At 48.0% G+C, this 27,554-nt stretch overlaps 1 protein-coding gene across 2 annotated transcripts; it reads left to right on the plus strand.

Annotated features, from left to right (window-relative positions):
* On the plus strand, positions 1-26,403 carry KIF5A (kinesin family member 5A; the record flags this gene model as incomplete). 2 transcript variants are annotated; one of them, XM_080811481.1, is made up of 28 exons in its annotated part: positions 1-129; positions 11,877-11,964; positions 12,075-12,148; positions 12,532-12,636; positions 12,878-12,926; positions 13,559-13,614; positions 13,857-13,944; positions 14,224-14,348; positions 14,838-14,942; positions 15,096-15,244; positions 15,342-15,490; positions 15,816-15,991; positions 16,868-16,936; positions 17,297-17,503; positions 17,801-17,947; positions 18,720-18,908; positions 19,277-19,394; positions 19,744-19,808; positions 19,900-20,009; positions 20,371-20,472; positions 20,992-21,052; positions 21,290-21,361; positions 21,525-21,629; positions 24,410-24,626; positions 24,887-25,040; positions 25,344-25,426; positions 25,835-25,862; positions 26,325-26,403. In XM_080811481.1, the coding sequence occupies 28 exons, from the start codon at positions 1-3 to the stop codon at positions 26,401-26,403; spliced, it is 3,099 nt and encodes a 1,032-aa protein (XP_080667607.1). The 2 variants fall into 2 exon arrangements, with proteins under 2 accessions (XP_080667607.1, XP_080667608.1); XM_080811482.1 differs by lacking the exons at positions 11,877-11,964; positions 12,075-12,148; positions 12,532-12,636.
* Positions 26,404-27,554: the final 1,151 nt, after the last annotated feature.

Genomic DNA, 27,554 nt, shown 5'->3' on the forward strand with positions numbered 1-27,554 from the left:
ATGGCGGAGACCAACAACGAGTGTAGCATCAAGGTGCTCTGCCGATTTCGGCCCCTGAACCAGGCCGAGATTCTGCGGGGAGACAAGTTCATCCCCATTTTCCAAGGGGACGACAGCGTCGTTATTGGGGTGAGTGTCGCCCCGGGAGGGAATTTCGGGGAGGGGTCGGAAAGATGAATCGCCCCCGCCCCCGCCCCCACCGAGTCTTTGCCCCTGGCTGCCACTCTGCGCCCCCTCCCCGCCGCTCAGCCTCCATCCTCTCCGCCGCAGCCCCTCCTCTCCCCTGCATCAGGATGGCTGGGTGTGGCCTGGCCAGGCGGGCGGCCAAGTCTCCGCAGAGTGGGAGGGGGCTACTTCCTCGCAGTCTGGGGACCAAACTCCCCTTTGCTGCTCGCTGCATTGTCCCCACCCCTTAGAGCCAGTCCCGTGTTTTTCTGATGTTTTCCCTCTCCCCTAGGGAAAGCGCATCTTCCCTTTGTTATTGGCTCAGATCTCTACCCCCACCTCCTAGGACGGGAGCGGGTAGACTAGTGGATGGGCTAGATGGGAGGTGGGCAGTCCAGGGTCTCTGCGGGCGGAGGTATGAATGAGAGTGGGCTCTAAGACCAAGCCCTCCATCAACCCCTGAAGTAGTCACAGCCTAGACTTGGGCAGAGGGCACAGGTCTGATGAAGGGTTTTCTGGGAAAGAAATGCATTGATGCCACACCCAATCTGGGAAGAGGGCTCTGGGGTCCTAAGGAAATGTCTGCCTTTCCCTCCCAGGTGCAGTAGGAAGAGGCTTCAGACACCCCAGTTTCCCCTAACAAATAAAAATAACCAAATCCTGAGGTTTTAATAGGTACTTGCTTATTCATCCTTCCTCTTGATGATCTAGTAAAAAGTATCAAGCTGCTTCTACCTCATCATGACAGCTCTACCCACGAGGAGATCTTATTAAGAAGGAGAACTAATATTTACTGTGGGTTTATTACTGGACATGTATTATTTAATCTCAAACAACACTCTGAAGTAGGTATTAATATTTCCATTTTACAGATGAGGAAATTGAGGCCCAAAGAAGTTGAATGACTTTCTCAAGGTCACCCTGTTAATTCATGGATCTGAACCTAAATCTCTAACTCCAAAGCTCATGGCTTTTCCTTTATATCACACTGCCTCTGCAGATTTCTCTTCTTGACCTTTATCTGTGATAGCCCAAAGGGAATTCTTCACCCACCCCTCCTTTTCTAGTTTGGTAGGGATTGTTAGGCTATGGGGTGAAAGGACCTGAGGTTGAGTCCTGTAGGGCTTGAGGGGTGCTGGGCCAGGAAACTGTAGCCAGTTTGAGAAGGGAGCGGCACATATGATGGTTGTCCTCAAGGTCAGGGGCACTGTTTACATATCTTTGGTCCACAGTGCTTGACACAAGGCATGCTTATTAAACGAATGAAGGAAAGATGAGGAGGGAGCATGGGCCTCCGAATCAATGAGAGTGGGACTTTGAGTAAACATGCCTTAGGAAGAGCCTGCTTACATGTCCCATCCCCAAGGGCCCCAGTCTGTCACTGTGCTGAGCTCTCACCCACTGAACTCAAATGGGTGCTTCTGCCTTGTGTGGGTGCTTACATATGTGCATGTTTGCCACATCTAGAGGACCCCTGTCTCTCTTGGCCTCAAGGACCTTAGGCCTTACACTTTGGTCAGTGTCACCTGGCTAAAATAATTGGTGCTGGGGGCTCCTCTCCAAGTAGTCCAGACAGCAAGCATTAGCTGTGAGAGTTGGAGCTTGAGGTTCCCCTGAGACATGAAGGTTGAGAAACAGGAGGGAGATGGTCATAGGGGAGCACATCCACAAAAGGCTTCTACTTTGAAGCCTAGTTTCCTTGGTTTAGTTCTTTCAGGTAAGTCTGAACAAACTCCTTTAGGTTCTCAGGCCATCCTGGTGTGATGGGCATGGGGCATGGGGTGATGTTGGGAGAAGGAGTGGTGGTATTGATCTGTCCAGTTGGTGAAACAGGAAAGACACCATAGAAGGGGGAGAGGGAGAGAGAGGCAGAGAGGTCCAGGTCCCCCTGCCAGTTCAGATTCTATCTTAGTTCCACAGCTGGTCCTTCCTTGCATGTCTTGCCTGATATTTGCGGGGCTGCACCGTTGTCTCTCTGTGTATCTTCCTTTGCCCCAGCCCTTCCTGTCAATCTCTCCAGTTGAGAGAGATGCTTGTGGGGGGCCATTTTGTCTCAGGCAGCGTCCTTGGAACTTGCCTTCCCAGCCTGACCGTTCATTGCTCTTTTGGAAAGAGGAGGGCTCTAGGAGAAGGGATTTGGAGGCAACCCTCGAGGGTACTGTAAAGGGAAGGAAATCTCCTACCCCTTCTCCTCTTTCCTCCTCTCATTCCCTTTGGGGCCCAGCATCTGAGGAATTAATGGAGGAAGCTGCTTCAGGAAGGTGAGGGAAGAGGGAAGGGGCAGACAATAGTCTCTCCAAACCCAGCCCCTGCTCCTTTCTCTGGTGGCTCTCCTCTCTGCCTCTGCGGCACTGCGGCTACCCCAGGGCTTCAGAGTCTCAGATGTTCGTGGGCTTTTTCTGCCTGGCAGAGGGTAGGAGAATACGCTGGAAAAACAGCTCTTTCAACCTCATCCCTCCCCCACTCCCCTGACTTCTCCCAGGAATCTGGGGGATGGGGTTTAGCCAAAGTTAATGGCCTGAGTCATAGGGGAGGGGTGTCTGGGTCACTGTCTGTGTGCTGTGTACCTTGTTTCGCTCTTATGTCACTCAGAATCCAGTGTGACTTTTTAACTGGACTCATTTAAGTGTCTCTCGGCCCTGGTCTTGTGGGCAGAGTGCCCGGGTGCCTGCTGTCTGGGTTGCTACTTCTATACCAGACATGGGACGGATGACAGTGAGGGAAGACCCATACATTCTCTCCCCCTTTCCTGGTTCCTCTCCTTCATTCATTCGAGTGTCCACTATTCTTCCTCCCTCAGATATCCGGTTAGCAGGTTCTTGAGCAGGCAAAAATCCAGGCCTGTCAAATACCTGATTTGGAAAAGCTAGGTTGGGACCTGCAGGATTACTAGACCAGAGTCAATATTGTGTGGGGTGGCCCAGGATTCCTTTGAAAACTGAAGAGGGGGAGCAGGTCTCCCTTTAGCTTTGGGGGAGTCTCATAAAGGAAAACAGAGAGGATATACCGTGGCCAGTGTTGCTCCAGCATTACCATGGCAACAATCCCCAGGGGTGTCACCATGGAAATCGGGTCTGGTGCTCAGAAGTTCAGCCTCTACCAAGTGCTTTGCTGAGGGTTGAAAAGGTTGGTCATCTTGGGACCCCTGGTCTTTGGCCTTCCCATTAGCTTTAGTCCGCTATCGTAATGGAAAACTACCGAAAGGTGCTGGGAAGCACAAATGGGCAAGGAGACAACAAGGAGGCTTGGGGTGGGTTCAGGGAGACTGGAGCCCTGGGCTGCAGGACTCTGAAAGGGAGCTCTCTGGAGAAGGTTGTGAGGAGGGCTTAGATTGTGGTGGGTGGAAGGGGGAGTGGATCTCAGGGGATGTTCCTCAAAGGTGGTGTGTCTCCCTGAGTGTTTCTAATGAAACTGGTCTTCCAGTCTCTGACCCTGGCATGGTGGGGAGGGGGGTTCCTGGGAGAGAATGGGGGGGAGAACTGCAGACTTCTTAAGATGGGGTTGAGGTTGAAAAAAGGGAGTGATGGAGGGCTCCAGTTCTGTCAGAAAACATTTGGAGAAATGTCCAAATGGGGGTGGGGGTCATGTGGGGAAGGGGAAGGAAAAGCCATGAGTAGGATCTGACACCGTGTTCAGTGTTCAGGCACTTCAGTCCTTGGATTACTGTGGTACTGTGGGTCTGGATTCAGATTGCTTGGGTTTGAGACTGTGTGCTACCATTTTTCAGGTGTGTGTCTGTGGGCACGCTACCTTACCGCTCTGAACCTCAGTCTCCACAGGTATGAAATGGTATAACAATACTCTGGTTTCTCTTCAGGTTGCATAAATCTTTCGCCTTTTAAAATGGTATAACAATAGTACCTTCTAGGATTGCTGTGAACATTAACTGAGATAATGCACATAAATTGCTTAGCACATTGACAGGTGTGTAATAAACTCCTGGTAAGGGTTAGATGTTATTATTTTTTTTAATATATGCTGTCTCCCCATAAGCTAGCCTTTGACACACTGGGAAGGAGTTAACCTTTCCCCTTCTTACTGGTTGTTTCATCCAAACACCCAGGGTTCTAATATCTTCTTACTCTCTTCCTCCATCAATGTCTGTGTTTTTGACAAATATTTATGAAGGACATCCTGTGGGCCAGGGACTGTGCTTGATGTTGGAGATTTACAGGGAATCCCTGCCTTCAAGAAACTCTTGGTCTACTTGGTGATCCAGGCTATAGAGTGGTCTGGGCAGAGACCCAGGAGGGGCATCAGAAACAGCTTAAAAAAAAAAAAAAGTGGCTTTTGTAAACTATGCACACACAGATTCTAGTAGGAAACCTCCCACAACATCTAACAGTCTGACTCAAAGTAATTGTGTGTCGTGAGAAATAAATAAATAATGGTGATATTTCCCATGTGAGCAGCCTAGAGGCAGAAAAAGTAGAAAACCACTGGTCTAGTTACTCTCATCAAAAGATCTGACAAGGGCGCCTGGGTGGCTCAGTGGGTTAAGCCTCTGCCTTTGGCTCAGGTCATGATCCTAGAGTCCTGGGATCAAGTCCCGCATCAGGCTCTCTGCTTGGCTGGGAGCCTGCTTCCTCCTCTCTCTCTCTCTCTCTGCCTACTTGTGATCTCTCTCTGTCAAATAAATAAATAAAATCTTAAAAAAAAAATCTGACGAACAAATTCATCTTGAGTATAATCAATGGAAAATTTAAAAGAAATTCACAATTTAACAGAAATAAAAATAAGAAGATGAAATAACAAACTACAGTTGGAATTTAAGGGCCTAGTCAAGAGTCGGGAAGTGGTAGCAGGCCTTTCCAGAACCTCTGAAATTATCATCTGTGTCTGTGGCTTTCCATGGTCACGAGTTTACGAAGTTAACCCATTTTTAGTTCTTGGATATCTTTTATCCTCACAGTACTGAGAACACCACCCTTTTACTCTCTCTGGTCTCTTCTTTCTTCCCAGCCTAGGCTGAGTTCCTCAGGCCAGAATCGCCTTCAGCACTTGGAGAGCGCCCTCCATCTTAATGCCTCTTGAGGCTTCTCTGGAATCCTATCGCTGGGAATGTTTGTGTGAGAGAGAGGAGGAGAAAGACCAAGGGAAAGGCAGAGAAGGAGTTGGTGCCCATGTTCCCAGAAGGGAAGAAGGGAGGGGCAAAGTTGGCTTGAGAGTTATATTTAGTCCCCTTTGGCTGCATTCCTGGCTTCAAGAAGCATAGATAGACATCACTGGTGGAGAAGAGGCGGGAGTCATTGGGCTGAGATAGACGTGTTTTGTTTGTTTCTGTTTCTTGGCCACCGGATAGAGGCAACACTGAGTTAGATTACAATTCAAGAATCAAGTTTCAACAAAAAGTAAATTAATTACATTTAAAAAGAAAGGTATTGGGGCACCTGGGTGGCTCAGTGGGTTAAAGCCTCTGCCTTCGGCTCAGGTCATGATCCCAGGGTCCTGGGATCGAGCCCCGCATCGGGCTCTCTGCTCAGCAGGGAGCCTGCTTCCTCCTCTCTCTCTGCCTGCCTCTCTGCCTACTTGTGATCTCTCTCTCTCTGTCAAATAAATAAATAAATGAAAATATTTAAAAAAAATAAAAAATAAAAAGAAAGGTATTACCACTGAGGAGAACAGGTATCAATACCACTTTAAAGCTCTTTTCTTCTAACACTGTGTGATTTTATTCTATGTAAGAAGGATATTATTTTTTATAATGCAGTGTAATGATGAACCGTACAGATAACGAGGATGAAAAATTCACAAAAGCCCTATGAATACCTCATAAACTCACTCAAACCTTTTTAAAAAATCAAGGTAGATTTTTATTTTTATTGATCTTTATTATTTTTATTTTTTAAAAAGATTTTATTTGTTTGACAGACAGAGATCACAGGTAGGCAGAGAGGCAGGCAGAGAGAGGAGGGGAAGCAGCTCCCTGCTGAGCAGAGAGCCCGATGTGGGCTTGATCCCAGGACCCTGGGATCATGACCTGAGCTGAAGACAAGAGGCTCAACCCACTGAGCCACCCAGGTGCCCCTCAAACTAGATTAAAAAAAAAAATACTATTAAACATAGCCTGACAACAATACTAATATGTTTTAATTGTTGACAAAATTAGAAACAAAGAGAAACACATATGAGAAAATAAAAATCACTCAAATTGCTACCACCCCAAGAAAAACACTGTTAACAATTTAATATATTTGTTTCCACTGAGTTTTTGCTGCATATATATATTTTTTTAAATAAAAGTATATAATAAACTATATATTGTTTTGTAAGTTAGCTCTTTCACTAACATAATACCATTACTATTTACCATTACTAAATATTTTACGTAATTTTATGTACTTTAAAAAATGTTTAATTTTTGTGTGTCTTAACATACACATGTGACAAAATTCAAATTATATATAGAAATGTATACGATGAAAAGTAAGCCTCTTCCCTACCTTTCTTTTGTAGCCACCCAGTTTCCCCTTTCAGAAGGCAACCATTTCACCAGTTTCTTATGGGTCTTTCTAAAAGCATACCATATATTTATAAGCTATTACATATATACGTGCATATATTAAAATTTTTTTTCAATTTACTTTAAGCAATCTTTATACCTAATGTGGGGTTTGAACTCATAATCCCCAGATCAAGAGTCACATACTCTTCTCACCGAGCCAGCCAGGTGCCTGGCATATACTCTTTTTTTTTTTTTTTTTTTAAAGAAGAATGGTGGCATAGTGTACATACTGTTTTGTACCTTGCTTTTTTTTTTTTTTAAACTTAACGTTGAGTCTAGGAGAGTCTTCCTTATCAGCACGTGAAGACATATCTCATTCTATTTAACAACTGTATAGTTTGTTGTAGGGATATGCCGTAATTTATTTAACCAGGTCCCTATTGATGGACTTTTAGGATTATCCTAATAAGTTGCTATTACAAACAATTGAATGACCTTGTGTGTGTATTTGTATGTGTGTGTGTATATGTGTGTGTGTGTGTGTGTGTATCGCATATGTCTGTAAGATACATTTTTAGAAGTTGAGGTCTTAACGTCTATGCACTTAAAAATTTAAGAACTGGTTCCAAACTGCCTCTCATGGAGTTGCCCCATGTTTGTATATGCCCTCTCCAAAGCAATGCATTGTCAAAATATTTTATTTTGCCCACTTTGATAGATTAAAATGGTATTTCATAGTTTTAGTATGCATTTCTCTTATTAATAATGAGGTGCATCAACCAGCCATTTTTAAGTGCTATTATAACATCATTTTATGATGTTCTATTTTATGAGAGCACTGAGGTATACTTCACATACATTGAGTGCACAAATCTTATGCAAACAATTTGATGAATTTTATAACATATTTCGATGCCTGTGTAACCACTACCCAGATAGAAATTTGGAGTATTTCCATCACCCCTGAAAGCTCCCTTTTGCCTTCACCTCTCAATATGACTCCAGGCATCCACCGTTTTGACTTCTGTCACTAGCTAAATTTTGTCCTTTCTTGAATTTCATACAAAGGGGATAATACAGTATGTGCTCTCTTGTGTTTGAGTTCTTTTACTATCACACTTTTGAGATTTATTGATGTTCTATTATGACATCATTTAATTTTATTTTATCTTATTTTATTTCTTTAGGTAGGCCCCATGCCTACTTGGAGCCCAATGCAGGGCGTGGTCTCATAATCCTGCGATTGAGACCTGAGCTGAAATCAGGAGTCAGACATGTAACTGACTGAGCCACCCAGGTGCCTCTATTATGACATAATTTTAAATAGCAATAAAGAATAAAAATATACACATGCCATTATTTAATCAATTCCTTATGTTAATCTGTCCCCTAAATATTATTCCTTTCAGTTGTTTCCAATTTCTTATTATAAGACAGTGTGATAATAAACATTCTTGTAACTAAATATTTGCTACAAATATTTTCATGGTATAAATTCTTAGAAGTAGAACATCTGAATCAGCGGATATGTGCAATTCACGACTTTTGATTATGTATTTATGAATTGCCCCCATAAAAGTTGTATGGATTTACTGTCCTAGTAGAAAAGGATGAAGGTGCTTATTTCAAGGAAGTTATACCTTTTTTAATGCTTATCTACATTGGGTATTCCAATTAAGTTTGTGTTTTTCAGTTTGATAAGTGACTAACAACATTACTGTTTTAGTTTGAATTTGTGTTTATTTTTCTTTTGTTGGTACCTAGCTCTTGTCAACTTTTTTTCTGTTGAGGTTTATCTTTTTTGTTACTAATTTATGAAAGTTCTTTATATGCTAAGAATGAAAAACTTAAAATTTTGAAAAACTTAAAATTTTCTTATTTAAAAATTACACATTTTCATTTCAGAAGTGTTTTGTGTGTGTGTGTGTGTGTGTGTGTGTGTGTGTTTTAGTTTATTTATTTAAGTAATCTCTGCACCCAGTGTGGGGCTTAAATTCACAACCCAGAGATTAAGAGGTGCATGCTCTTCCAACCAAACCAGTCAAGTGCCCTTAATTTCAGAAAAGTCTTCAATCTAAAAAAAAAGAAGAGGAACTCCTAAAATTCCACTGTCCAAGGATAACCACCATTAACATGTTTCTTTTTTTTTTTTGTTAAAGATTTTATTTATTTATCTGAGAGAGAGACAAAGAGAGCATGAGCAGGGGGAGGGGCAGAGGGAGAGGGAGAGGGGACAAGCAGACTCCTTGCTGAGCACAGAACCTGACACAAGGAGCTCGAGGTGGGGCTTGATCTTAGGACCCTGAGATCATGACCTGAGCTGAAGTCAGACACTTGACCAACTGAGGTACCCAGATACCCCTTACCTTGTTTTTCTAAGTAAGGTGTACATATGTACATATACATTTTTTTGTAGAAATGAAATCATCTTTTTCATACTTTTTGTACTTGTTTTTTACATGGCATACTATTTTATGTATTTATTTTTTGCACACTATTTTTTGATTAACAGTATTTTGTATATACCTTGTCATGTGATTACATATTTTTCTATAACATCATCTATAATATTTTACTATTTTAATTTAAAGGCAATATGTTGTCACTGTAAAACATTTAAAGATCACAGAAAAAATGTTGCAAGCCTGTTATTCTGCCCTTCTGTGATAATCACCATTAGCTGGTCTGCAGAAAGTCTTCCATGTCTTTTTTTTAAGGCTATTCTGTCCATATGCTTTAAAAATATATATAATCACATTACACACACTGTTTTTATTTTTTTTTACTCTTTTGAGCTTGAACATGTCAATATATATAAACCCACCTCACTCATTTTAAGGGGAATAGAATATGGAGGTATCATAACGAATATCTTGTTGATGGATATTTGAATTGTTTCTAGTTTTACTTTAAGACAATGCGCTACACTGAACATCCTTCTACATAAATATTTAAACGCTTAAGTAAGTGTTGTAAAATGAATTCCTAACACTGGAGTCCCTGATATAGAGTACAAATAGTATGGACATTTAAATATTTAATAGAATTGTCCTCCAGAGGGGCTTGATCAGTTTACAGTATTCCCTTCATTGTAGACAGCATCTTCACAACCTATTTCTCTTTGAGGATTCTGGTTTGGGGGCTTCAAAGGCTTTCGTCGAAGACAGATCAGGTAAATATTTCAGGTAGATTTTTTTCCCCATGAGCCAGACTTTTCAAATCTTTTAAATATTAAAAGATATATTTATTAATTTTCCCTCATGCAAAGAAGAAAAAAGAAAGAAACAAAATAATACACTACTGTTCCACTCTCTGTGACATTAAGAAGAAAAACTTTTAAAAATAAAACACTTGTACATGGTTTGAAGATATAAACAATCCCGGGGCACCTGACTGGCTCAGTCAGAAGAGCATGCAAGTCTTGATTTCAGGGTTGTGAGGTTGAGCCCCACACTGGGTGTAGAGATTACTAATAAAATTAAATAAAAGTTTTTTTAAAAGATTTTATTTATTTATTTGACAGAGAGAGAGATCACAAGTGGGCAGAGAGGCAGGCAGAGAGGGGGCAAGCAGGCTCCCCACTGAGCAGAGAGCCCAATGTGGGGTTCGATCCCAGGACCCTGAGATCATGACCCGAGCTGAAGGCAGAGGTCTAACCCACTTAGCCATGCAAGTGCCCCCGAAATAAAACTTACATATATATATGTATGTAATCCAGGATACAAAATGAAAAATAAAAGACTTGCCTCTCCTCAGAGTAACCACTGTTAACATTTTTGTCTAGAAAATTCATCTAGAAAAAAATTTCTATGTATAGATGAAATATTGTGAATATTCCTAGAGCCGCTGTCTCTGGTTCTGCCCAATAAAAGTTTTATGACTTTCCTTAATTAGTTAAAACATGTCTCCCAAACTCTGGTGACCGTCACCTTAGAGTTTTACATTTCAGATGGATAAAGATGGGCTCTGTAGTAAAACAATTTGACAACTAAGTCAATAGGTTCTTTATACTGAATGGCAGGAAAACACCACTGAGAAATTCGTCACTTGTGATGGAGAACAAGCATAGTCCCATTTAATCTTTTTTTAAAAAGATTTTATTTATTTATTTGACAGAGATCACAAGTAGGCAGAGAGGCAGGTAGAGAGAGAGAGGAGGAAGCAGGCTCCCTGCTCGATTCGCTCCTCCATCCAGGATCCTGAGATCATGACCTGAGCCTAAGGCAGAGGCTTAACCCACTGAGCCACCCAGGCGCCCTCCCATTTAATCTTACCAGAGATCTTCCCTTTAGTATCCTTAGAGAGTGAATACATTTTTTGGCTCCCCAGGTTGTAAATATTTTGTATCTGTAACATCGTATCAGCATTCATGATTTGTAACATGCAACCTAAATGAAACAAAGTACTTGTCGGTCAGTGATTTGTTTCAGTTTCTCTTTATTTGAAGTTGGTTCCTTAAAAGGAAACCCACATTACTGATTTCATATATTTCTTTCACAGAGAGAGAACTTGTGCTAATGTTTGTACAACAGCTTAGCAGCTTGCTATGTGTGGATTTCATTTACGTAATAGGAAACATACTATACATATGTCCCTAACTTGGCGTCTGTCACTTAGTTGCAGCTGAAGATCCTTCCTTATCAGGACATATGGAACTATTGAGAATGATATTTTTAAACCTAGAGGTAGATTTTTAATGTGTTTAAAGATTTTATTTATTTATTTGTCAGAGAGAGAGACCAAGAGCTCTGGAGTGGGAGGGGGGTAGCAGGCAGAGGGAGAAGCAGGCTCCCCACTGAGCAAGGAACCCGATTTAGAGCTTGATCCCAGGACCCTGGGATCCTGACCTGAGCCAAAGGCTGACACTTAACCAACGGAGCCACACAGGGATCCCTAGATTTTTAATGTTAATGAATTGTTTTTCACTCTCCATGGCCTGTGGCCCTACTGTCTTTACCTGTTAGGTTTCCCAGGGAGGGGCCTGGAGTGGTGGAGTGCTAAATCATCACACCCAGACTGAGATCCCCTCGCACAGTCTCACGCTGTGACACTTCTCAATGGCACTCTCTAGCGCATGGGAACAGCTCCTGCTGTCAGCACTAACTTTTGCTCCTCTTTCTCTAGTCCCTGTCATCCCCCCAAACCATCCATGGATACAGATGGCTGAAAAACAGGGACCTTCTCGGGCTAATGGAAGGGAGCTGCGGTATTTCTTCTCCCTCACATCCTGACTGCTGATGTCTGCCATGTTTTATTCCCATTCTAGGGAAAGCCATATGTCTTTGACCGTGTGTTCCCCCCAAACACGACTCAGGAGCAAGTTTATCATGCATGTGCCATGCAGATTGTCAAAGGTAACATGTATTATCTTTGTAAGATGTATTTTTAGAATGTATGTTTTCAGGTTCGTCATTCCTTATCCCACTTCTTTCCACCAGTGCTCTTTCTCTGCTGTCTCTTCCAGATGTCCTTGCTGGCTACAATGGCACCATTTTTGCTTATGGACAGACATCCTCAGGGAAAACACATACCATGGAGGTGAGGAGCTGGGAGTGTCAATGGGAGGCCCAGGAATCTCGGTGGGGCAAGACCTAGGAATCAAGCTTGCTTGGTCTGGAGGATGAGCGGAGGGGCAGGATGATAGTGGAAGTGTAGTGAAATCCCTCCAGCCTGCTGCAGTTTTCCATCCTTTCCACTACTCTAGCTTTCTTCTTTTGCTCTGGAAAAGCAGCTGCCATAAAAGTCCAAAGGGCCACTCGGGTCTCTCATCGTTCCAGTTAAAGGTAGACATGGCAGTGACTGCCTCCTACCTCAAGATGGTCTTCTTACCCACTCTGACCTCTGGGTTCACCTGCATACTTCTTGAGTTGTCTCATTCTTTCTGAGTCTCAGCCTCATTCTGGAATACCCTTCCTCCCCAGGGAAAGCTGCATGACCCCCAGCTGATGGGAATCATTCCTCGAATTGCCCGAGACATCTTCAACCACATCTACTCCATGGATGAGAACCTTGAGTTCCACATCAAGGTGATCATGGCATGACAGCTGGGCATCCTCAAATGGGGCCTGGGAGGGGAAGAACGAGTATGAACCCGCTGAGTACCTGGGCACCCCAACTTACTTCCTGCTCTGGTTACTTCAGTTCTTCTCTGCCAAGATATTCTCGTCTGCTCTTTCTCTCCTCCAACTACCATTTGAGCAGGTCATAGTCACATGAGATCCCTGGGTCAGATTTAAGATAGGCCCTCTTCACTTTCTCCCTGACCAGGTTTCTTACTTTGAGATTTACCTGGACAAAATTCGTGACCTTCTGGATGGTGAGTGGTGTTTAACCCAACTGGGCAGGTGGGGGTGTGAGGAGGGCAAGGAAAAGAAAGATCACATTGCTTTTGTGCAGAGGACACACACACTCATACCCATGTCCCTTGCCTCCATTCCCCAAAATTTCCAAAAGTGAAAAGGGTCAGAAGATGAGTGTGAACAACCAGGCCTACATAGAAATAGCCTGAGACCAGCTGGAACCTTAGGCTAGAATCCTGGAAGAGAAGAAACTAAGCTTTCAGTGTGTGCAGGGAATTAAAACTTCATGGGGAAGTCCTTCTCCTTTATTTTTATTTCTATTTTTTAGATTTTATTTATTTATTTATTTATGTATTTATTTATTTGAGAGAGCAAGCAAGCATGAGTGGTGGCGGGGGTGGGGGAGGAGCAGAGGGAGAGGGACAAGCAGACTTCTCACTGAGCACAGAGAGCCTGATGCAGGGCTCGATCTCCTGACCATGAGATCATGACCTGAGCCAAAATTAAGAGGTGGACTCTTAACCGACTGAGCCACCCAGGCACCCCCTCATTTTTTCACATAGAAGAAACCACTGTCTCAGCAGGCTGCAGGGTGCAGGGTTGGGGGAAGGACTGCTGGCCTTGCTTACCCTGCATTGTCTTGATTCAGTGACCAAGACAAATCTGTCTGTGCATGAGGACAAGAATCGGGTGCCATTTGTCAAGGTGAGAGTGGGGATGGGGCATCTGGGTGGGGGTCACTGTACTGAGAGTGGGGGCATGGCAGGAGGGTAGACTAGAGACCCAGAAATTGGAAGGCGGATGTCTTAGAGAAGTGAGATGTGCCAAGTGCTAGGGAAAGTCTGAGGGTTTGGAAAAGACAGTTTTGAAAGGTCATCTGGTCAGCGTGCAGGTAATACAATCAGCAGATCAACATTCGTGGGTCACTGTCCATTCACCTCCTGCAGGGTTGTACCGAACGCTTTGTGTCCAGTCCCGAGGAGATTTTAGATGTGATTGATGAGGGGAAATCAAATCGTCATGTGGCTGTCACCAGTGAGTGGGGATCTACGGGGCTCTTGAGTCTGGGAGTCTGCTGCTCCTCTGCGTCCTCTGGGGCTGAGGGACTGGAAGGGAGCAAGGGCGGATTGTGTCCTCCAGAAGAAGGGGCCCCTCTTGGATATGCGACCCAGCTGCCTGGGAGGCACAGTGGCAGGGCTGGTCCCAGCAGGTGCCCTCTGTCTCCGGGTGGGCCAGCGGTCAGGTGAGGCTGGGGCTTCGGGCTTCAGCTCCGCAGGTATTGGTACAAGGACCGCCTCTGCCTTGGCCCTGCAGACATGAACGAGCACAGCTCTCGGAGCCACAGCATCTTCCTCATCAACATCAAGCAGGAGAACATGGAGACCGAGCAGAAGCTCAGTGGGAAGCTGTATCTTGTGGACCTGGCAGGGAGTGAGAAGGTTGGGGACCTGGCGGTGGGGTGGGCAGGGGAGGAGGTCTGGGGACTTGTTTTCATCAAAGTAACTTTTTCATTAAGATATAATTCACATACCATAAAGTTTCACCATTTTGAAATATATAGCTCCATGGGTTTTAGGATTCTTAGAAGGTTGTGCACCCATCACCACTAATTCTAGAGCACTTTCATCACCTGTTATCAGTTATTCCCTATTCCTCTCTCCCCTAGCCCCTGGCAATCACTAATCTACTTTTTGTTTCTGTGGATTTGCCTTTTCTGGACATTTCCTATAAATGGGATAGCATAATACATGGGCGGGAGGGGTGGCTTTGGCAAGAGGGTTAGGGTAATAGAGGAAGGGCCTTGTCTGTTCTCTTCCCCTGTCCCCTCCCCTCCTTGGACTGAACCCTCCTGAGTGGAGAAGAGGCCACGAGAGCCCTCTCTCCCCCTGCAGCTCTCATGACATGCTCCTTCCTTAATGCTCTGGTAGGTCAGCAAGACCGGAGCAGAGGGGGCTGTGCTGGATGAGGCAAAGAACATCAACAAGTCACTGTCAGCCCTTGGGAACGTGATCTCCGCACTGGCTGAAGGCACGGTGAGTGTCCCTTAGGCCCTGTCCCATCTTCTCCTACCGCTGCCATCTCATCATGCTTAATCCATGGGGTGTGCAACCCCTTGTCAGCATCACTGTCCTTTCTGATTTCCTTGTTGAATATTTTTCTGTTTCATGGTCTCCCTCCTCCCCCAGAAAAGCTACGTCCCGTATCGTGACAGCAAAATGACACGGATTCTTCAAGACTCTCTGGGAGGAAACTGCCGGACGACTATGTTCATCTGCTGCTCACCGTCCAGCTACAATGATGCAGAGACCAAGTCCACCCTGATGTTCGGGCAGCGGTCAGTGGCAGGGTCCCCACTCCTGAGCCAGCCCCTGTTGCTCTCTCCTCTCCGTGTCATGCCAGCCTTCATGGAGGTCCTTGTTCTCCTCCCCCAGGGCAAAGACCATTAAGAACACTGCCTCGGTGAATCTGGAGCTGACTGCTGAGCAGTGGAAGAAGAAATATGAGAAGGAGAAGGAGAAGACAAAGGCTCAGAAGGAGACAATTGCCAAGCTAGAGGCTGAGCTCAGCCGGTGGCGCAATGGTTAGAGAGGGTTCCAGCTGGTGTGAGAGGCGGCAGGAGAAGGAGGCTGAGGGGACCAGAGGGGTCCTGTCTGGTGTGGGACTTCAGGGCGGGCCAACCTCCGAGGAGGGCTGTGTCTCTGGAGGGGTGCAGTCCAGCGGTGATCAGGGAAGGGGAGAGGGGGCTGATGGTGGCCCTTATCCCACCCCCCAGAAAAGGCTGGAGGTGCATGCACTTGGCAACAGAGATGGAGACCCGCCCGGAGGTCTCAGTGTTGAGGAGTGAGGCGGGAAGGAGCCCTGAAGGACCTTCTCCCATCCCTCTCCTTGTTCTGCCCCTTGGCCAGGAGAGAATGTGCCTGAGACGGAGCGCCTGGCTGGGGACGATGCGGCCCTGGGAACTGAGCTCTGTGAGGAGACGCCCGTGAATGACAACTCTTCCATCGTGGTGCGCATTGCCCCTGAGGAGCGGCAGAAATATGAGGAGGAGATCCGCCGCCTCTATAAGCAGCTCGATGACAAGGTGAGGACGCCCAGGGCACGGGGGGGGGGGGGGGCAGCCAGTGGCATGGGAAGTGAGGGATGAAGGAATTCACTTGTACTGCCTTTTTTTTTTTTTTAAGAGGGACACATGCTCGTTATTGAACATGTGGAAGGTCGCCCTGAGTAGCATTTAGAACTATTGAATCACTGCATCGTACACCTTAAACTTAATATAACACTGTGCATTAACTATCCTGGAATTAAAATTGAACTTAATAAAAAATTATATTAAGAAATTTAGAAGATGATTAAAAACATACAGAAGAAAATTTAAGTCCTCCATCATCCCACCATTCAGAGATAATACCTTTAGCATTCTGTTTTTCTCCACACAGAGAGCATGAATTGAGATACACTGTGTATGTAACTTTGCATCTGATTCCTTCATTCCACATCGTATAAGGAACAATTTCCCACTTTGTTACCGATTCCATACAAAAGTATTTTTTTAAAATGGCTGCCTAACTGTCCATTTATCGAAATGCATCGAACCATTAATTACAGGGTTTCTAGTCTTCTCTATTTTTAGTAGCGTGTTTTTGCTTTTGAGTGATTTGATTAGAGTGGAGCACTTAAGTGGGATTTCTGGGTTAGAGGACATGGGCTTTAACCTAAAGGCTCTTGCGGTGTTTTGTCAGGGTTATACCATCTTCCGGGGAGAAAGGAATTTGAAAGTGAGGACAGGAATGAGGCAAGAGACTGAGGGAAAAACTTCTTTTTAGGATATGGGGTTTCTAACTCAAAGCCTGAACTGTCTGGAGCTTTGTCAGGATCCTTCCTCTGCCCACACCCCCGTAAGTCCTGACTAGACAGAGCAGATTCCCTTCACCCCACCTTTCCCCCTTGCCTCCAACAGGATGATGAGATCAACCAGCAGAGTCAGCTCATAGAGAAGCTTAAGCAGCAGATGCTGGACCAGGAAGAGGTAATGGGAAGGAGGACCAGACATGAGAGGAGGGCACTGTGTTCCCTAAAAGGCATAAAAGATCTTTTACAACCAGATGGAAGAAGAACTTGGTCACCCCCCCCCCCAAACTATCCAAGTCTCGGGACTTAACTGGGACTGTGTATAAAACACAGGTTTGGGAGTCTGGGTGTTTCTTCCTTCTGTGACGCCTACAGCCCTCTTGCTCTCGCTTTGACCCTTGCCCCTCTCCTTGAGCTCCGCCCTCCAGGCTTAGGGGGCCAGAGAGGCCCCATCTGTGGCAGTGCTCTTGGCTTCCCCTGACCAGGGGGCCAGTCACTGGCGGCAGACCCCCTCACATGCCTCGCCTCTTGCTCCCAGCTGCTGGTGTCCACTCGGGGAGACAATGAGAAGGTCCAGCGGGAGCTGAGCCACCTGCAGTCGGAGAACGATGCTGCTAAGGAAGAGGTGAAGGAGGTGCTGCAGGCCCTGGAGGAGCTGGCCGTGAACTACGACCAGAAGTCCCAGGAGGTGGAGGAGAAGAGCCAGCAGAACCAGCTTCTGGTGGATGAGCTGTCTCAGAAGGTGGTGAGTGGCTGACTGGGGTCCAGGCACCCCCAGCCTCCAGAACACCAGCAGGGACCTCTGCACCCCAGGGGCACATCACTCTCATGCCTTTGCCCCACTGTGCAGTGTGCCAGGGGACCCTCTCCCGCCTTGTCACCACCTTTCGCCCTCCTGACCCCTGTCTCTTCCAGACCCTTTGGCAGGGCCTGTGTTCTCTCTGTAGCCATCTTCAGGGTCACATCTGAGACAGAGGCTCTGCCTGGGCTAGGGAGGGGAGTGGGAAGATGGCCATGGGGTGACGTGAGGGGCTGTCCCCAGGCCACCATGCTGGCTCTGGAGTCTGAGTTGCAGCGGCTACAAGAGGTCAGTGGACACCAGCGGAAACGAATTGCAGAGGTGCTGAACGGGCTGATGAAGGACCTGAGTGAGTTCAGTGTCATCGTGGGCAACGGGGAGATTAAGCTGGTGAGTGGGACTGGAGGCAGCAGTCTTGTTCTGGTCAATCTTGCCCTGGGCACTGGTGGGAGAGGCAGCGGGGCACCAGGCCCTCAGGGATACTGAGGAAGGCGGGCCAAAGAGCCAGGAAACACACCTTTAAATTAGACCCGGGAAAACACGTAGACTTTTGCATAGACTCAGCTGTAAATACACCTTCTAGAGGGTGCTGAATAAAGAGGCCACGGAGGGGCGCCTGGGTGGCTCAGTCGTTAAGTGTCTGCTTTCAGCTCAGGTCACGATCCCAGGGTACTGGGATTGAGCCCTGCATCAGGCTCCCTGCGTTGTGGGAAGCCTGCTTCTTCCTCTCCCACTTCCCCTGCTGTGTTCCCTCTTTCACTGTATCTGTCAAATAAATGAAATCTTTAAAAAAAAAATAAAAATTAAAAAAAGAGGCCCTGGAGATGGGCATATGATAACGGGTGTTAGAGGTGAGGCCCAGAGCTGGGAATGAGATATGCAAGTCTGTGTCAGTGCCCATCAAGCAGATCAGTGCGACTCCAAATCACTTTGCTCTATAAGATGGAAGAGGGCGACTGTCAGAACTGGATCTTTAAGTGCAGGGAGAAGGATTTAGTATGAAATGCCAGGTGATAGCCTCTGAAAGTTGTTTGGAAAATATGGGTGCCACCCAAGTCTCCATGTGGGTGGGTGTACGCGGGGACAGGCCAGATCCCCGGGAATGGGAAAAGGCTTCCCTGCAGCCCAGAAGCACCTCTTCCTGCCCTCTCCCACCCCACAGCCAGTGGAGATCAGCGGAGCCATCGAGGAGGAGTTCACGGTGGCCCGACTCTACATCAGCAAAATCAAGTCGGAAGTCAAGTCAGTGGTCAAGCGCTGCCGGCAGCTGGAGAACCTGCAGGTCGAATGTCACCGCAAGATGGAGGTGACTGGGCGGGAGCTCTCATCCTGCCAGCTCCTCATCTCCCAAGTGAGCGCCGGGCACTGAGAGCCTTTGCATGCTGTGGGAAGGAGGACGGTTCTGCGGCTATGGGATAAGACTCGCGGCAGCCACCCTTCATGTCAAGGGCCTAGGGTCAGCCAAAGTCCAGAACAGAAGTGCCTGGGCTAGCCAGAGAGGGGCCGGGCCGGGGAAGGGAAGGTTCAGAGGGGTACCACCCTCTGAGCTGATGGGGTCTCAAGGAAGAGTCTCCAAAGAAATGGCCCATGGCCCACTGTCTACAGGCTGGTGCAGCATAAGGAGGGGGCCCTGGGAGGAGAGCTGCAGAGGTCAGTGTTGCCCAGCTGTGTCCTTGACTCCATCCCTCTTCTTCCCCTCCCCAACCCTCCCCCCACTAGCACGAGGCCAAGATCCGCTCACTTACAGAGTATATGCAGAGTGTGGAGCTAAAGAAGCGGCACCTGGAAGAGTCCTATGACTCCCTGAGCGATGAGCTGGCCAAGCTCCAGGCCCAGGGTGAGGCCTTCTTCAACCTCTAAACCACGCATCCTGGGACCTGAGATCCCAGAGGGGGGCAGGGAGGAAAAGCCATGAACACCAAAATGCAACTCCTAACAGTACGCTCATCCCACACATGAGACTGAGACCATGGAAGCTTGGGCCCGTAGCTTATTGTACACGAGCTGTAAACCCTGCAGGGACCTCTTTCCCTGCTGTAGCAAACCACACCGTCCTAACCCAGCACATCCTCAGGGGCCCACACTGGGTCACTGTCCCCTGTCCTGCCTGGAACTCTGGTCACTAAGTGAAGTTCTTTCCAGAGGAGGTGGGTGCTGAGTAAGCTGCTCTCCCATCTTTCCCTCAGAAACTGTGCATGAAGTGGCCCTGAAAGACAAGGAGCCGGACACCCAGGATGCAGATGATGTGAAGGTGAGTGGGGAAGGGGCAGGGTGCAGCTGGGGCCCTCTCCCAGCTGGTGCCTGGGAGTCTGGCTTTGAGCGTGGGATGGGGGTCTTCGCAGAAGGCCCTGGAGGTGCAGCTGGAGAGTCACCGGGAGGCCCATCACCGGCAGCTGGCCCGGCTCCGGGACGAGATCAACGAGAAGCAGAAGACCATTGATGAGCTCAAAGAGTAAGAGTCCCCCTGGCCGGCTCTGGCCTCTAGGCTCCCTCTTGGCCCGGCGTCCGGCTTATTCATTTCCGTGGGCCACTTCCCCCCGAACCATGCCACAGCTTTGTAGCCCAACTCCAGGAGGCACGGCAGTGAGGACTAGTTCTTCTCCTTGAGCTCTTATGATTAGATAGCCCACGGCTCCTCACGCTGTTGTGGAAGCCAAGGCCTGCATCTCCTTCCGCTAATCCGAAGGTAGAAGCGTCCCTCAGTCCTAACCGGACCCACTTGTACCAGAAGGAAAAGTTTACAGGGCTGGTCTTCCCTTTCCCCCTCATTAATAACCTTTTTGTTTTCTCCCACACCTCCTTGCCCTCGGCAGCCTGAATCAGAAGCTGCAGTTAGAGCTAGAGAAGCTCCAGGCCGACTACGAGAAGCTGAAGAATGAAGAACACGAGAAGAGCAGCAAGCTCCAGGAGCTGACGTGAGTGTTGGCCCAGCCCGCTACTCACTCACACCTGCAGAGCCGGGCACCATGCGGGTGGGAAATGGTGGCCCCCCGCAGGCAAATGCCTCGGAAGAATCTTCGGATGGGGTGGGGAAGGACCCCCCCCAAAAAAATGTTCCGAGATGACCTCTATTGAATATTAGCTGCCCTGGCCTGGAAAGATGTGGGTGATGTTCTGTTAAGGGTGAAAAGCAGGCTGCAAAACAGTATGAATGGTATGATCCCATACAATTTTTATGGGATATACCTGCATAGAAGTAAGAGTCCAGAAAGACGGACACCAGAATGTTAATGGTGGTTTGATCTGTAAGTAGTCAAATTATGGGCCTTTTATGAAACTCATCGTACTTTCTTTTTCTTTTCTAATTTCTGCACAGCAAACGTGGGTAACTTGTATAATTAGTTACAACAGAGTCTAGATCAAGGGAATGGAGAGGGAGGAGAGAGGGAGGAAGGAAAATCCTGAGGGACTCTTGTGTTTCCTTCTTGCCCCAGATTTCTGTACGAGCGACATGAACAGTCCAAGCAGGACCTCAAGGGTCTGGAGGAGACAGTTGTGAGTGGTTTCCCTCTGGGCCAAGTTAACAGGGTGAGGTGGGGGCTTCATTTATTTCCCTGACTTCTCCATAACCCCTTTCCTTATACAGAGTCAGTCTGTGGCATAATCAGGACATATCTTTTCCTGAAGGATCAGTGACTCACCTGCCCAGATAGACTGATGGTTCCTATAATTTGGGAGCCAAGAGGCTAACCTGGGATTTGGCTACCCCCAATCTGTCATCATTCTTTCCAGGCCCGGGAACTCCAGACCCTCCACAACCTTCGCAAGCTGTTCGTTCAAGACGTCACGACTCGAGTCAAGAAAGTGAGTTCCATCCTTGGAAACTTCCTAGCCCCCATACTGTCCCCTGCCTGCAGCTTTTCCCAATCCCTGTGGCCACCAGTGGAGCTGGCTTGGCCTGGTGTGGGTGAGACCTTTCTGGCCTTGGGACAGCCACATCTTCCCCCCTGCCCCCGTCATTCATCAGAGTGCAGAAATGGAGCCCGAGGACAGTGGGGGGATTCACTCCCAAAAGCAGAAGATTTCCTTTCTTGAGAACAACCTGGAACAGCTTACAAAGGTTCACAAACAGGTAAGAGTAGGGGACAGGGTGAAGAGAACTCTTGAGGCCAGGTGCCTGGGAGACCCAAATCCTTCGAGGTCCCTTGGATTTAGGAAAATTGGCTTTTGCATGTTTTCCTTCCTTTTCCCTTTTACTTTTCCTGCTAATCCCTTCCTTATTCATGTTTGGTTCCACTTTTGCCCTGGTCTTTGTTCCATCCCTGTTCTCTCTTCTCAAAGCTGCCAACCTACCCCTGTTCAAAGGGAAATGCCCCAGGCCTCTGGATTTGGAGGGAGAAGTTGAAACTGGTAGAGGTTTCAGAAGCATGGGCCTGTAACTACAGATGAGGGGTACTGGTCAGAGACGAGGAAAAAGCCAGGGAAGCGGGGCTTTCTCTCACGGAGAGAACTCCATCTGCCCAGGCCTGGGGCAGGCATGCAGGGTAATTAATTTAAAAAGATGTCCTCCAGATGGCACAACCAGCCCCTGCAGGGGCTGGTTGGAACCCCTTTGTATTAAGTTGCTGCCTCTCTGTCCCCCTCCTTGCTGCTGTGGCTCCTTAGGTGGCTGACTGGGTTTCAAAGGTATGGGGTGGGGAGGTGGAAGGGGCAGTGCAAAGGAGTCAGGACAGGAAATGTTTGGTGCGTACAGGGCAGGAACACCCTCGCCAGCACCGAATAACCGAGCCTTGAGGACAGATGCCCCAATGTGTCAACCGGCTCTTCTAACTGACGCATGAAATAAACCCTGATCTATACTTCATGCCCTTTCTTTCAGTCCCTCCTGGACATTTGATTTAGACTCATATTCTCACTAAACTGGAGCTTAAATTTCTCAGCGCAATGCCCAGCATATTTAATAAATACTTGGTACTTTTTTTTTTTAAAAACATATATAATGGGAGGAAAAAAATCCCAGAACTGTGGCCCAGTGATAATCTGCAGGGTATATTTATTTTATTTGGGCCTGTGTAGGGCTGCACTACCATCTTTCCCCCTTAGCTCATTATACATACAGCAGTATAACAATGTAACAACATCCCAGAAAAGTTGAAAGTCCAGGGAAGAAACATTTGTAATCCATTCTGCCATCCTCTTCTTTCTGTGTTCACTTTCCTTCTCTGTCCAAATGCGTGTCATGTTGCTTGTTTTTCCCCAATATTTTTAGTGTGGTAAAATACACATAAAATTTGCCACCAGAACGGTCTTTAAGTTCAGTGGTATTAAATGCATTCCTACTTTTGTGTGACTCCCCCACCGTCCTTCCCCACCCCTGTCGTGTTGTAAAACTGCACCTCTATACCCACTACGCAGTAACTCCCATTCCCCCTCCCTCCCAGCCCCTGGCAACCACCATTCTTGTTTTGCTCTCTATGATTCTGACTCCTCAAAGTACCTCATATAAGTGGAAGCCTGAAGGGTTTGTCCTTCTGGGGCTGGCCTATTGCACTTAGCATCACACCCTCCAGGCTTATCCACAGTGTAGTGTGTGTCGGGAAACCATGGGCTGTTTCCTTTTTCCTCACTGAAGCCACTGCTTCTCTCTGTGCGAAGTCCCAAATACCAAAAACAACTCACCTCGATGATGGAGGCCTCCTCACAATGTCCTACAGACACAAGACTAGATAGGGAAATGAGAGAGATGTAGAAACTTCTCAGTTCACAGAATCTTTTTTTTTTTTAAATATTTTTATTTATTTATTTGGCAGGCAGAGATCACAAGTAGGCAGAGAGGCAGGCAGAGAAAGAAGGAGGGGAAGCAGGCTCCTTGCTGAGCAGAGAGCCCGATGTGGGGCTCGATCCCAGGACCCTGGGATCATGACCTGAGCCGAAGGCAGAGGCTTAACCCACTGAGCCACCCAGGCGCCCCCTCAGTTCACAGAAACTTAAATAGACAGGCCTTGAGCCCTATTCCTAACTAAGCTGGACTCTTGTCACAGCAAACCATTGTTTATAATCTTTAAGTTGTCCTCCAAAGTGGAAGGGGCACAGACTTATTTCCAAGCTCTGCCCTTTCTCCCGGGTTATGTTCTCTACCAGTTCACCCGGTATCTTTCAAGGCCGGCTCCCACAGGCTGGAGGGCCCCCCGTTAATGTGTGCAACCCTATAAAAAATATCAGGAAGTCTTCTCTGGCTGCAAGGTGGTTGCTTAAATTAAATGGGGGGAGGGACAGCCCGGGAAATCCTTGAATATGAAGGTAATGAGCCCAAATGTTTGTGAGCCCTCAAACATTTTCTTTCCTTCCTATGGGGTGCTGTGTGAATGTGTGCCAGTGGGGCGTGAGGCGGGGGCTCCCACGTTCCAGCTTCTGCTTTGCACTGCACCTAACCTGCACTCAAAACCATATGCATCTTCCAGACAGTGCTTCGTCTCCTGCTGCCTGCCCTGTGCATGCCGACAAAGCCATCTCTGGGTGAGGGCTGCCTCACCCCCATGGTCGCCTGGGGGCTGTTGGTCTGGCACACGCTGTGAGGTCTGTGGGCGTGGGTATTGAGGCCAGGAAAAGACCGGGACAGGGCACTGTCATAAGAGTTTGGGGCTGCAGTGGAGCTGGCATGTTTTGCTGCTCAGAAAATGATGTAACTTTTTCATGCCTGACCACTTTGCTTCGGGAGGAGGAAAGAGCAGGACGGAGGAGCAATTAGGTAAAGGCAACGAGGCCTTTCGAGGAAAGAGCACGGTCTCCATCTTCTCTGACTTGATTTCTCTTTATTCTCTCTCCCTGCCCGGCACCCCTGTGCCCCTACTGCTGGCTCTCTCTTGGGTCGCTGGCTTTGCCTTGGCCTCTTCCCCTGGGCTTACCCCACAGCTGGTACGTGACAATGCAGATCTGCGTTGTGAGCTTCCTAAATTGGAAAAACGACTTAGGGCTACGGCTGAGAGAGTTAAGGCCCTGGAGGGTGCACTGAAGGAGGCCAAGGAGGGCGCCATGAAGGACAAGCGCCGGTACCAGCAGGAGGTGGACCGCATCAAGGAGGCCGTCCGGTACAAGAGCTCCGGCAAGCGGGGCCACTCTGCTCAGATCGGTGAGTGGGGGTAGGAGGCTGTAGACGAGGTGGGATTACCTCGGGGGAGATCAGCACATTCCTAAGTGTCAGGCAACTAGATGATTGCTTTTTCTCCTACCTCCCCCCAAGGACCACCCCACTACCATCCCCCCAAAAGTGTATAAAAGTGAGAGTGAGGTCATGAGCAGCTCGGCCCAGCTCCAGCTCCATGACTTCCGGGACCAGGGCAACTGCAAGGAAGCAGCGTCCTCACGGTCATCTTCCTTGCTTCATCACAGCCAAACCCGTCCGGCCCGGCCACTACCCAGCGTCTTCACCCACCAACCCCTGTGGCACCCGGAGCCCTGAGTGCATCAGTTACACCAACAGCCTTTTCCAGAACTACCAGAATCTGTACCTGCAGGCTGCGCCCAGCTCCACCTCAGACATGTAGTGAGTGGCCCAGGCATGGGCTGGAGTCCCCACCCAAGGCTCTGCTCTCCATAAGGCATAGATTGGGTCAATTTTTGGCTGACACTTAATTCCTTTCCTAAGTAGCTTCATTTTGAAGGCTTTCTCACCTTCACACCTACGGTGAGAAGGTGGGCATTGCCCTCTCAGCCTGCAACCCTGTTTGTTGCCCTGTGTTCTCGGGATGGGAGGGGAGTATGACTCCCTTTTCGCGGGGATTCTGGGTCCTATGGGTCCTCGAGGGTGGGTGCCAGAGGCAGCATCTCTCTCCTCTGCTTCATCCAGCTTTGCAAACTCCTGTACCAGCAGTGCGGCCCCATCTTCTGGCGGGCCCCTGGCTTCCTACCAGAAGGCCAACATGGACAACGGTGAGTGAAAAAGATGGGTGACCAGGCTTTGGGATCCCCAGGGCAAGTTGAAAAGTAGGAGAAAAGTCAGTGACGCTATACCTATAGCTTGAACATGGCCCATCGCTTCAGGGTCTTGGACCTTAAAAGTGGATTCCTTCTATTGCCGTGCCTGTCCCTACCCTCCCTTCCCTTTCCCCTTCTCCTTTCCTTCAGAAGGGATCAGGGAGAACTTTCTCAAACAAAATGAGCAGGCACCTTGGGGTAGTTGAAAATAAAGAGCCACAGACCCAGGTGGCAGCTATACTCCAAAGTCTTGCTTTTTTCTCTAATTAGTCAGGATGAGAGAGGGTTTGGGGAGATGGCTTCTAACACCCCTTATCCTTTTTTCTTCTCCTAATCCTGTGTTCTCAATGATGATGCCTTCAGGAAATGCCACAGATATCAATGACAACAGGTACACCAGTCGCCGTTGCTCTTGAGTTCTCTGGGTGGGACCCAAAGAAATGATTAAATTTCCCCTGTGCCCTACTTAGAGGTTGTCTGGAGCCTGCAGGAAAAGGAGGGGATGAGAACCATCCTCTCCATCACCGGGTTGTCCTGAGGATCTACTCATTCCCTGCCTCTTGGTGCAGAGAGCACATCCCCTCCTCCAATCCCACCTGGGGCTTCTCCCCACTCTGTTTTGGGGTCTGGGGGAATGCCATGGCCATCTGATGACCTGGCTTTCTCTCCTTCCTTTGGGAACTCTGTGACCTTGGGCAAGTGGGCTCCATCTCTCCACCTTCGGTTTTCCTTGTATTCCTGTAAACCCCAAGTCATCCCTGCCTTTTGTTGTCTCATAGGGATGCTATGAGAACACAGTGACAGGAATGTTTTCCTTTATATGGAGCTGACCGTGCTGGGTCTGTTCTTCTAGGAGTGACCTGCCGTGCGGCTATGAGGCTGAGGAGCAGGCCAAGCTTTTCCCTCTCCACCAAGAGACGGCAGCCAGCTAATCTCCCTCATGGACTGCCGCAAACCTGCACTTTCAGGTAGCTTCAGGCTGCTTCCTCTGACCAGCCTCCGGTTGCCTCCTGTCTTGCCCTCTGCCTCTGTGTTTCTCCTGCTTTCCCTCATCATCTCAAAACTTTTACTATATAGTTGTCCCTCAGCTCCTGCTTTCCCTGCCTGGGGGATACGTCCCTACTGGCCCCCAGGCTCTGGATTCTGACCTCCCCTCCCCCCACTGATGCTTCCCTTTTGGCCAAAGCAGTAGCCACAGTACTGCCTTTCTGCCACTAGGGGTCACTGCCACACGTCAAAAAGAGTGAGCAGAGGCGGTGCAGGTCTAGAGTCACACCCAGGTCAAGGAATGTAGGGGATATTAGGAGATCTTGAGAGAGATCAACCCTCTCTCTGCCTCCACCCTAAAATAATTTTGGATGGATAGGTATTTTCTTAACCAACTTGCCTCCAGTAAAGGAGGTGTTGTCTTCATTTCTGTACCTGTGTCCCATACATCTTAGAACTGTGTAGGTCACCCAGAAGCATTAGGAAATGACCCAGAAGCGCTGAATTTTGTCTCCATACTGCAGCATCAGCACCCCCTGCCACCTTGCTTGGCAGAGGCAGAAAATAGCAGTGTTTCCCCTCTCAGATCCCTTATCCCACCTCTGTCCCCAGGTCCTCTCTTCCAGCAGGTCAGGCACCTTCCTGGTGTTTGTGTGTCTGCAGGCTTCTCACTTGCTTGAAGGCCCAGAGCTGGACACTAGGAGCCTGTCTTATTGTCCCCTTTGCATCTCTGGAGACCTAGAAATGAGAGAATATGGCCGGTTGCTTGCTGGGCCGCGTCCAAGCCAAGCCCTCTCTGGGGATTTCCGGGATGGTAGGCCAGACACCCACAGGCAGAAAGGCATGAAGAGCGAAGAAGGAGGGGTGGGGAAGAAAGAGGAGGGGCTGGGGTAGAGGAGCAGGCGCTCGGAGAGTGGTGTCTGGTTGTTGGTAGTAAAGGAACAAGACTGTAAATCAAAGTTTGTACAAATGCCACCCTGTTCCTGTTGAGTGGCTGGGCGAGAAGGTGGTCCCTCACAAGCTCTTTCTCTTTCTTCCCCAGTTTCTAAGAGGGACTGAGGCCTCTCCTCTCAGCATGCTGCAAACCTGTGGTCTG

This window comes from Martes martes, assembly GCF_963455335.1.
Source record: "Martes martes genome assembly, chromosome: 8".
NCBI classification, from domain to species: Eukaryota; Metazoa; Chordata; class Mammalia; order Carnivora; family Mustelidae; genus Martes; species Martes martes.